The following is a 12,059-nucleotide window of genomic DNA, read 5'->3' on the forward strand; positions in this document are numbered from 1 at the left end:
TCTCAGCTTTTTGCAGAGAGGAGATTTATTAAGATCAACGTACGTGGGAATATTCACAATGAAGTTACTTAAATATGCCCATGAGCGTTCTCCAGATCAAGGTCTAAGGATGGGCTCCAAAATGAAGAAAAAAAAAAACACAAAACAAAACCAAACCACCTTCTGAACATAAGTATCTGTGAATTATCAAAGATGATATGAAAAAGTGAGACGTGTTGCAACTGGCTTTATCTGAAAGCACTTTCACATGAGTGAAAACGCCAACTGCTGAAAAATAAAATGCCTTTCCAATAGCATGCAGACGTATCCAATAGCAATCAGAAGTTACTGTGCAAAATAGTATCCTTACACTGCCTTGCCTTTTTAACTCGCGTGCATTTTTCTGAAATAGTGCATGGGGGCAAGTGGGAGGAAGCTCAAAAAATTTAATGCTTCAAGCATTTTCCTGGTGCAGGATACAAATGTTGTCATTGCTTCAAGAAAGCAAATCGACATCTTGGCTAAACGCAACAATGCCAGGCTCAGGCAGACAACTTTCTCTGGAAGGTGGAGTACAGTCCACCCTCAGGTTTCCAAGACCAGGACTGCACCTCTCCTATGTCAGTAGAGAAGATACCGTTGACAGATACAGGCAGAGCACTTCTGAGAAATGTGGAACGTGTAGATATTATTACTCTCACCAAAAACTCCAAATTCCATTTCTAACAGATAGCATAGCAGATAAAAGTGTTTTTCCTTTGGTTCCCCACGAGGCAAGCACTTGGTTGCTGCTCTGTATTTTCATCTGTGTTTGAGTGCAAATCACAGCCCTACAGCTGCTCATTAACCCACAGATGGCAGGAGAGCCATCACACAGATGGCCGACTCCAAAAGCAGCAAGTGTATATAGAGCCAGTGTACTTACCAAGTATTAGCACAGATTGGGTCAGAGGAGGAGGCTGGAAGAAGGGAAGTGGGTGGACATTCTGTGATAATGCAATGGGAAGGTCAGGAAGAGACGGAGAAAGAGTGATGCATTTGGGTAGGAGAGGATGGAGATGCACATGGAATGTAGTGGGGAATGGAAGGAAAGGGAACAGAAGGAAAAGATCCGTGTCAGCAGCTGCTCCTGGAGAGAAAAAGGAAGAAATAGTGAAGGAGGAAAAAGAGAAAAAAGGACAAAAATCAGAAATACAAGAAGCAAAGAGGAAAAACAGGCACAATCCATTGCCACAAGGAAAGCATTCCGAGAAGTTCAAAGGGTAACAGCGGTGACAGAACTCAAGAAGGGTTTCACCTTATTCTAAAACTACTAAAAAAAATTGATGGCTGCTGCTAGCTCAGGAGCAGGCTGCAGCATGAGTCCCACAGCCTGGCAAATGAGCAGCTTTACTGCTTGCTTAGCATTGGCTGCAGGTTCCCTTTAATCCAGATTCCCCCATTTGCTATACCTCAATTGTACGAGGTTCATTCCACAGGTAATTAAACAGACTGTCTCTAATGACATATTACAGGAGCAGTACATTTAAAATGCACTGAAGTATAGATGGTATCTCTGAGCACTAAAACTGCTCCCAGCTGCTTAAAGGATTCAAGCTGGGGATTCAGTCACATAATGTCCCAGACCCTGAAATCAAATGATCAGCCAAAACACCCTAACTTCTGAGAATGTGCTTCTTAAAACTATTTGTCAGCAAGTACTTTGAAAGAGCGTTTCTGAAGTCAGAAAAGCCACGGTCTTCATCAGCACAGAACATTCTGAAGAAGCAACGTGCAATATTCTGGATACAAACAGTGCATTACTTCCCCAGAAATGTCCCTGCTGAATTCTGTTACTGGTTTTGATGGTACTTCTTTCTACATTGCATAGAACTGCAAAGCTTTAGCAGCAGTTGGAGAACAGCAAAGAAGGAGTTAGCCAGCTCTGCTTTCCATTCAGCTCATGTAATTAACAGAGATATTATCAAACTATTATTGTAGGAACAAATTCTGCTCCTAGCTGCTTTGCTGTTTTGCAGTGGGTCTAGAAAAATGTAAAATTTGCTTTCAAGACTTTTTAAAATCTTGACTATAATTATTCATGTGGTTCTTCAGCAGAAAAAGCTTTTTTTAGTCTAAGGAAATTGAGACACAAGTATGGAAATCAGTAAGGAACTTGTGGTACCCCTCTATGCCATTTCTCATGCAGCTGTAGAACAGTATCTTTTAGCACAGGCACGGAAATGAAGCCAAGCAACACCAGCAGACTCAAATGAATACCAGGCCTTGGAGAAAGACTGGAGAATTACATCAGTGTAAGGTTCACACCATTGCTAAGCAGCAGATGATTCCATGCTGTGTGTACAGAGTAGTAGTTCTCTTCAGAATTCCACACGTACACAAACCAGCTCTATTAAAAGCATTTTTTAAAGTGAAATGATACATTGTAAAATGTACCATGAGAAAGTCTCCAATCTTTAATGGTAGCACTTTCACTTCCATAAGGGCCTGATTCGTTAACAGCAGTGTGACTCGCTTCCATATCGCACGCTACAGTCAGTTTCTGAAATGTTTTGCAAACAGAAATAGAAGTTCTCTGTTAGTATCCACCAATTACTGCTGGCTCATTCTTAAGCATAGCCATAATGTTGAACTGGCAGCTTCCATGAGTTGAACTATCGGTTTGTGGACTGGATGATCTTGTCTTTTCCAACCTCGGTGATTCTGTGATTCTGTGAATTCAAACGCACTGTGAAAACAGGGCTGATTTCAGAGTGCTCATCAAGAAAGAAAGAAATAAGGGCAAAGGAGTAAAGAAAGCTCTGAGCTCACTCTGTGCACGTAGTGCTAAGTGAACTGTTTGACCATTCTAGTGCAGTGCTGGGGCAGCGTACAACTGGAATCAGAAACTTAGAGCCTTTTACTCCTTATCACCTCCTGCTCTTGTGCCTGCGTCATGGCAACTCTCGCTATTAGTACAAGCTGGGGGATGTAAGGACTGCCCAAGCAAAAAGACTTGGAAGTACTGGTAGATGGCAAGCTGGACACAAGCCAGCAATGTGCATTCACAGCCCAGAAAGCCAACCATTTTCTGGGCTGCATCCAAAGAAGCGTGGTCAGCAGGAAGAGAGAGGTGATCCTACCCCTCTACTTTGCACTGGTGAGGCCTTACCTGAAGTACTGCATCTGGATTTGGAGTTCTCTGTATGGGAGAGACATGGACCTGTTAGAGAGCATCCAGAGGAGGGCCACAAAAATGATCCAAGGGAACACCACTTCTATGGGGACAGACTGAGAGAGCTGAAATTGTTCAGCAAATCAAAGTGATTTCTCCGATAGAGACTGAGCATTCCAAGACACATTGCTTTCACATGGTTTACCTTGCCCTCTGAGAATGAGAAGAGAAAGCTCTGGGGGGATCTGATAACAGGCTTTCAATATGTAAAAGGGGGCTATAAAAAAAGAAGGGGGCAGACTCTTTAGCAGGGTCTGTTGTGACAGGACAAGGGGAAATAGTTCAAACTAAAAAAGAGTAGATTTAGACTGGATACAAGGAAGAAGTTTTTTACACAAGGGTTGTGTTGAAGCACTCACACAGTTGTCCATAGAGGTGGTAAAAGCTCCACCCTTGGAGACGTTCAAGGTCAGTCTGGATGGAGCTCTGATCTAACTGCAAACATCCCTATTCGTTGCAGGGGAATTGGACTAGATGATCTTTAAGGGTCCCTTCCAAATCAAATGATTTCATGATTTGCCAGTGTTACATGCATTCCAACCACCAAAGAAGTATCCACCCAGCTAAGCAATGCTTAAATACTTTTCCACTACAAGAAAAGCCATTATATATATTTGCCAACACACATACTTCTAAACAATTTACAGTTTTCAGGCACAGTGCAAGTGTTAAGAAAACAATGTGTCATCTCAGCAGACCAAGTAATGCTTCAGGTCACCTTTCTTTTGCTAATCTGCATTCCCCTCACAGATCATCTTAGACCCTGCCTCACTCAGATGCATTCGGGTCATGTAATGTAGTGTAGGAAGCACATGTTCCTTCATTTTAATCTCCATGGTCAGAGCATGGCTCTTAGCCCTTTTCACTGCACAGCACCCTGCAGGCCAAAATAAAACAGGCACATTCAACAGCCCAAATAGCTACAATTGGTAGACAACTCTGAGTTTCTTTAATAGAATAAAAGATTTCCATTTAGCTCATGTGTGTCAGGGACTTAAAGGCCCCCTGACTAAAGAATGATTATCAGATGGAACAAGTATTTTGACAGTTTTAAGGGAACTGATACTTGTGGCTGTAAGCCCCAAATATCGTGTTTTGTAGAGAGAGCTGATCTTGGTAGTTTATCTTGTTTTTGCAAAGACTTGTTTTGCAAGCAGGTGTTCCACTTGGGCTCTGCATCACGTGTTGGCTGCGTGGGTACAGCATGCAGGTGGAAAAAACCCTGCAGACCCTGGGGAGAATAAAAGCAGGAGAGAGGCTGCAGTGGAAGAGAGAAGAAAAGTGCACTCTGAAACAGGGGATGCCCTGCTGGCATTACCTATCACATCCACCACCAGCATGTCCCTTCTCTCTCCTTTTAGGCAGTTTGCAATCTCTCAAGGGTCGGTGAGTAATAGTGCACTTGCTTAGGGAGTTTCTGCGTCCCGCTTACGGGGATTATCTAAAATGGATGCTTGTGTGTGTGTGTGAGTGTATGCATGTTGAGTATGTGTATGTTGAGTGGAACCCATAGCCATCTGTGCTGCTCTGAGTGCATGGTTTGCTTGCCTCTGCTCCTGAGACATCCTGTCTCTCAGATTCAAATGTACCCTGAAACACCATGATAAAAAAGTTATAAATATCCTAAAATATTGAGCTCTCATTCCCCTGAGCCATCCCAAACAAAACAGAAGGCTATTGAGATGGCTGTTGTTGCTGCAGTGAAGAAAGGAAACATGTCCCAGCTTCCCCTGTTTCCACAATAAAAGCAATTTCAATCATTTTGATCAAGTACTCCAAGGTAACTCAGCATCTGACAGAGACTAAAAAAACATTTTCCATCTAAGAGGTCCATATCTGAATGATGCTCAAACACTTACGATGGAAGTAACAGAACCCAGCAGGTATGGTCAGAGCAGCTGTTGCTGTACTAAGGTGTAGTACAAAGTAGAACCCACTTTTTAAAGCAGTATTGATGAACAGCATTTGTAAAATAAATTAAAAAACAAAACAAAACACAACAATGTACAGACTTAATATTCCAATATATATAATGGTAAAAGGCAGTTCAGAAAGCAGAAGTCGTTACTAAATGGGCCTGCCTAGTCAGTGCTAAGGTTACACAAAAGCAAAAAGACAATAATGGAACACCAACAGAAACCAAGTGTTTGTCAGGCGAAGCAACTACAGGGACAGCTGTTGGCTTATTTTAAAGCAATTATATATTATACTTCCATTATTAAGTGAGCACACTTCAAAATAATACTTACTGATATCAATACTTTCTAAAACTTTTAGAAAAGTATAATCAAAATACAAAATGATTTCAGTATTTTCAAGCAGTACACAAGCTCTGACCTTTATCAGATACAGCATTAAGACAGAGTGCAGTCCTGTCTTGAATAAATATAGGATCTGAGTTTAGACTCCTGGTTGATATGGTTACCTCTATACCACAGTGTATGATGAGACTTCTGACTGCAGCATGCAATTCTGAAATGCTTTTAGTGTCCAACGAGCGGTTTACCAATGTTATACAGAAGCCCATGAAAAATTTGCTCACAGATTTACAGTGATTTCTCCGATAGAGACTGAGCATTCCAAGACACATTGCTTTCACATGGTTTACCTTGCCCTCTGAGAATGAGCTTGACTCGATGTGGAGATATCATCAGCACCTGGCAAAGCAGTACCGGCATCATCTCTCTTGAATCCTTCATTTCTTCTCACTGGCAAACCAAAACAAATTAGTATAGGACTGGGCAACAAAGCATAAGGAGCAATCCCATCTAAAATTAAGGACTTAGCAGAGATTAATTAGATTTTCATCAAAGATAACCTAGAGGGAATCTGGTTTCTATGTTCCTGATATTAGACACGCAACCATTATGCAGTCATTTCAGTTCTCAGAGATCTTACTGCTTCCTCCAATGAAGGTAACAATACCACAAGCTCTTTGAGGAAGAATACTAAGGCAAGACTAATTAAAAAAGAAAAAACAACACAAGAAAACCCCATTCAATCAAAACCACAAAACCGCACACAAATACACAGACATCTTTCCAGCATGCAATGTTTTTTTTTCAGTCACGAAATGTAAAGTGGTAGAGATACCATAAAAAACTGCCCAGGAGCAGAATCAGAGCAGCTAGGTAAGGCACAGTGCTTCCCTTCACAAGAAGGGAATTAGGAAGCCAGAATATTGCTGAGCTACTGTGTTTAATTTCTGTCTCTGAAATCTGACACTTTTCTATGATCTATGAAATAGTGGTCATTCTTCCCTCTTTTTGGTAATAGACTTGGTTGCTTTCCTGTTGACAAGTCATCTCTTTTGTTAATAAGTCCTCTGCAGCAGCACTGAGATTCTACATTTAGGATCTGATTTTGCAAAGCATTTTGCTTTTGTCTCTGATTGTACCTACAATGAACAAAGGCAGCAGGAGAGCTCTTGGTCATGCAAACTTTGAAATTGTTCTTTACATTACAGCTGTTTTGCTGAATCCATCAGTGCAGGTAGCCAAAAGTAGCTCTCTATCACCAGTACAGACCTCAGAAATTTTTGGCTTTGGGCAGATATTCTCAAGCAGCCTGGTCTGAATGGCAAAACATGGAATGGAAGTGAGTTACAGGAGCTGCGCCTTCAGACCAAGATTGTTACTTGCTGCTTGCTTCTACTTCCTAGGCTCTGGCTCAGCATTTAGGAGGAGGAGAGCCAAAAACATGAGGAAAGCTAAGAGTGGTGTGTACAGAGAGGCTGGGTTGAGCAGCGCATACAGGACACACACAGTGCAGCTTGTACTCATTTTTCTTGGCTATTGACTTCTTCTCACATTTTGATAAAATGGTTCACCTCCACCACTTACTATGCCTTTGCCAAGCTAGTTATTGATTTAATCCTATGTGCTCCTCTTGATGCCTTTTCACCATTTTAGCACTTCTTCAAAGAACATCTCAACCTTTTTTTTACATGCTGTGCTTCCACAGTGGGAAGGAAACCTTTCCTGCTATTTCTCAATGAAAAGAACTTCACACCATCCCCTGCTTTGCCAAGCCATTGATTTTGTAGAACTTACATACACTTCTCATATAAGTAGACATTTTTGCATTACATCAAAATTTTGGTTTATAAATTACCAACTATTTCATCCTCACAGAGAAGCCTTGTGAAATCTAAATAATTAAAGCATACATGTTCCATATAAAGCTTTTGCAATTTACTACAACTGTACACCAGCAACAGTTTGATTGTTTTTGTGCCTGGGAAGGCTGCGTGCCATTTAGATCAAGTCCTCCAGGGAAGTTAACCATTTCCACCTTTTCCTGATAAGTTCCCTTTCAGAGTGTGAAATGTCAAACTCATTTCTGCACAGACTGCCAATTGTGCTGAATTGTACACAATTATGTAATTACATGAGATCATCTTACAACTTCAGACTAGTGGTAATTACCAAGCCTCCTACTACAGATTTAGACTTCCCTCATCTTTTTTCTTTTGTTTTTCTTCAAACTATTTTCTTCACATTTTTCTGTTTTGTTATTTTTTAAAGCAGATAACTTACCTTGCCTGAAATCTGCTTCTGAAGAAATAATGGATGGACTTTCACTCGAAGTACTGTAAACATCGCTGTGGTATGATTTGTACCTTCTCAGAGGCTCTGAAAGTTGAAATAAGGGTATCAGAATAGCAAGAGAACTACAGTTCTAATGTAGAATCAAACACAGTGCAATGAAATGTGCTCTATTCTCAGTATTTTAAATGCCTCTCTGTGCTTAGGGAGCATGAAAGCCAAGGACACGGTTAGTGAATCCACAGGGCTGCTTCCACAGCCCAGGGTTCTGGGGGCTGCTGGCCCTCTCCTAGCTGCTTGGGGAGATCCACTCCTCATAACTCCCTCTCAGAATTACTCCCGAGTTAAAACTGATGGTTAAAACCCAAAAACTAACCAAAGAGAAACAACAAAAACCGACCTCTACCACCCAACCCCAAAGTGATGTACATGTCTGTGCACACCTTTCATGTGTGGAACGTGACAACCATGGCCCAGCCCCTGGTTCCTTCTCTAAGAAAGAGGAAAAACCCTCACAGCGAGAAAGCGGGAACTGGAAAATTATAATTCACTCATGTTTGACACCCACAAAAAAAAATATCTTAACAATTAATTAATGAGTCTCTCCAGGACTTTTACTGAACCAGAACAAACTGCATTTGAAGAGAAATCAGAACAACACAGCCTCAACCGCTCCCATTGGTGGATTCTTCAAATACTGAAGCAAAGGAGGCAGTGGAAAGGATCCATCCACGGTATTTGCAACAACCTCCCAGAACATTCTCGCATGCAGGCCACTGAACAACCACACAGAGTGTTTCTAAGCAGGAAACAAATACAACAAAAAAGCCTCCATCGTTCACCCCTTCAGAATATCGCTTCAGTTGTCCTTTCCAGAAGGACCACATAAAGGTAACATTCTAACAGCTGTAGATACAAATGCAAAGCACTGCAGCAAAGAACGGAAAGGTTGGAATACAAAATGCTGAGCAATGGGGCAGGCAGCAGAAGCAGATATGAAGTTACTGCAGAGTACAGCTGGAAGAGATGTTAACCCAGCGATACATCTTCTGGGAGAGAATTATTAATAATGAGGTTATAATACAGAAATAACAAAAACATCTTTTCTGTTTTATCCAGAACACAAACAGAAAACAGAGCTCTTTTCTAACACAAATTCAGTTAATTTTGCTTCCCCCTTCTAGAGTGGAGTAAGAAAACCAAACCACATGAAACTAACAAAGAACCCACACATAATGGTGAAATGGAACAACTTTACTTCTTCTAGGGATGGCATGAAGCAGTTGAAAAAAAAAAAAAAGAAAGAAAGAAAGAAAAAGAAATGAGGAAAAGGGGCAAAAACCTCCAGTATCAAAAATGTTCTTATGGAAAACCAGTTATCTGCTGTTTAGAAAGGAAGAAATTGAGCTCAATTGGCAAGCGAAGATGCCTTGTTTGGGTACTAGGAACAGCTTTATTTCAGCAGGGCAAGCACTCTGCCATGCAAACCCAGCACTAAAATCGCCTTCCCTTTCACAACTGTTACTTCAGCACCCTGGGTTTTAATGCAAAGAAATTCACCATCAACCTAGCCATTACTTGACTAAATAGGGAAACAAAGGTCAAATTCGGTAAGGAGCCTTTTGCTGTGTTTTGTTACAATGCTCCCACCCCTTCAAATGAAGCATCCACCCTACCACAATACAGCAGCTACAGCACAGAAACGCTTAAATGAAAACAGATCTCCTCTTTCCCAGCAGTTTTATTGACTGCTGATTTTGCAAGTCTGCTGGCTGGCTTTGATGCAAGAGGAAAGGAAGGGCACAAAGTACAACAGGAGATTTTGAGCAGATCTTTTTTCCACCCAGTCAGCAGCTGGGCTTCCTGAACAACACACAAACTGTGCCTCTCCAGCCCGCTCCTTTGAGACATGGCGTTCTGCACAAAATCCATGTAAAACTTTAAATCAGGAGCCCAGAGCTGAGCTCCCAAGCCAAGGAGCGTGCAGTCAGAGTTCTGATCTGATTGCTGTGGGGCATTCTCTCATTGGCAGCAGCTCCTGGCTCTCAGCTGTTGATGAGATACATGCACACATCCTGACCACGTGAAATCTTTGCTAGGGGCACAGACAGGACGTGCAGGGCAGACCAGCAAGCACTGGATTCAATACTACATCTGCTGTGCTTGGAAAAAGTCACCAAATAACTCATGCTGCCTTCTTTCCTCAGCACATCCTCTTTAATTCTAACACATCACACTGAGATTTAACTTCAGACAAGACACATGGATCATGGCCAAACCAAACTCCTTCTAAATAAGGGCTAGCCTCCAAAGGTCACGAGCCCTGACTCTGGGATCAAGGTAAAGTTCAGCTCTTCATGCAATAGTTACAAAAACAAGGATGAGCTTCCAGCCCGGTTGGTGGGAAGACGAAAGATGAAATCCACAACAGCAAATGAAGGGAATAAAGAACTTCTCTCCACAATCCATAGGTTTCCCCAGGACTTTTTTTTTAACAAACCTTGCTGTTTCACACCTGGTGCCTAAGGAGAGAGCATAGGATTGATTTAACTTCTAGAAACATCAAGCACACTGCAGCAAAACTTATTCTACCAATAGCTTTTCCTATACATTACACAGTGACAGTCTCTTACCAGAACACCCTAAGTCATTTTCCTTTCCACTAAGATATGAAAACAATGAAACAAACATAAAAACTACCTCTGAATTTCAATACATTCTAAGAATCCATGACTACAACATCCATATAAAACTTGTGATACAACCAAAGCTAACACCAGGTACCACCCAATGCAGAATGAGCAAAGAACCCAGGCCGTGTTACTCAGTGTTTGCAGTGGTATTTTTCCCACCTCCCCACGAGGCAGGAGAGCACAACCCCACAAACCTCACCTAGCACGAAATAACAAAACACAGTATTTGTGCAGGGCAAGGCATGCGAGCCCAGACACGTCATTACAGAAAGCCTTGTCCCAGCTAACTGCAACAGAAATCAGAACCACGTTCAACTTGGAATGCCATTATCCCGAGCACATGACTCACATTAGATACACTGGTTTTCAAATACATGTTATTGCAAAATTATGACTGGCTGTACAGAGAAGGAAAAGGACTGAGACAATGGCAGAGTTAAAGGAGTAGTTTTGTGAAAAGGTGCTAGATGGTCTGTGGGTTGTAGTGGTATGCGCCTTTGTTAGCAGAGAGTTTCATTATAGTATCATTTAAAATACATTAACAGTCCTTTGAGCTGGGATGTGCTTCCCTCACAAGGGTTTAGCAAATAGGTTGGAGTCATGTTCACCCTTCTTTTTCTTCTTTCCATCTAATCAAGCTTCAATGACCTTATGCAAGGCAGAACAGCACAGGTGCAGGTGGGAAGAGTACAGAGACCCAGTCTGAATTCCTAGTGAAGATCCAGCTGGACAAACAGCCACGGGAAGAAATCTGTTCCTCCAGGGGAGCAGTCTCAACCCTTGTTTTTAATACACAGTTGCTACACTCCGAACAGAAAAGCTGTACTGAGCATACCAACCATGTCACCACTCAGACCTCCCAGAGAACCTAATGGTCATCTGGTATGCAAGGTCTGGCACCATCTGGGTGATAGGCAGGAGGAGAGTTGTGTAGAACTGCAGTCCCACACATCTCCAGGGCTGGAAGGGTGAAGGGCAGCAAGAATTCGGTGCCTTCCACCATTCTTTTCTGGATCTTGATCACACCATCCAGGAGGAAGCGTGCATGCACACCACACACACTCTCATACGCTGGCTGAAAGTATGACAAACACAGTCAGTTTTGGTTTTTGTTTGTTCTTAAATGTTTTGTTAGACTGAGATAATCCCAAACCTGTTCCCAGACAGTGCAAGCTGCTGCAGATGTGACAGCAGATAACACCTGCCACTCTGCAGAGCAGTGATGGGATTACAAGGTCTGTTTTATACCTCAAGATAAGCCATGTAGTTCAGAACAAAACAGTGCTGGCTGATGCCAGAACACTTGAATTTTAGACTGTAACATAAATTTTCTTCCATGAAAACCCAACTTCCATAGGCCCGGTATAATTTATGATTGAAGGTTTTCCTTAGGTAAAAGCAGTTCATTATCCCACCCTTCAGCTTCACAACCGTGATCTGTGATCACTGTTCAAGCTGAACTCGGTCCACACCGGACATACCAACCACATGACAAACTCATCGTATCACCACTGCATTTAAATCATCCTACAGCACAGTGATGGTAAGATATGTGTCAGCTGAGCCTCCGTTTGCTTCCACACGCACACTGTGAACATCACTGCGCATTTCCCCTGCTTCACCTAC

At 42.0% G+C, this 12,059-nt stretch overlaps 1 protein-coding gene across 4 annotated transcripts in view; it reads right to left on the bottom strand.

Moving 5' to 3' along the window:
* PTPN13 (protein tyrosine phosphatase non-receptor type 13) overlaps window positions 1–12,059 on the bottom strand; it is a 106,968-nt gene that overhangs the window by 38,903 nt on the left and 56,006 nt on the right. For 3 of the 4 annotated variants that reach the window (XM_085222530.1, XM_085222531.1, XM_085222529.1), the window contains exons 8-9: window positions 7,732–7,827; window positions 5,802–5,901 (exon numbers count right to left, since the gene is read on the bottom strand). In XM_085222530.1, the coding sequence (XP_085078656.1) occupies window positions 5,802–5,901; window positions 7,732–7,827 (196 nt within the window). Of the gene's footprint in view, window positions 1–904; window positions 2,241–5,801; window positions 5,902–7,731; window positions 7,828–12,059 lie in introns of those variants that run through there. The other variant, XM_085222532.1, reaches the window with a different exon arrangement.

This window comes from Meleagris gallopavo, chromosome 4 (assembly GCF_905368555.1).
Source record: "Meleagris gallopavo chromosome 4, MGAL_WU_HG_1.1, whole genome shotgun sequence".
Classification (NCBI taxonomy): domain Eukaryota; kingdom Metazoa; phylum Chordata; class Aves; order Galliformes; family Phasianidae; genus Meleagris; species Meleagris gallopavo.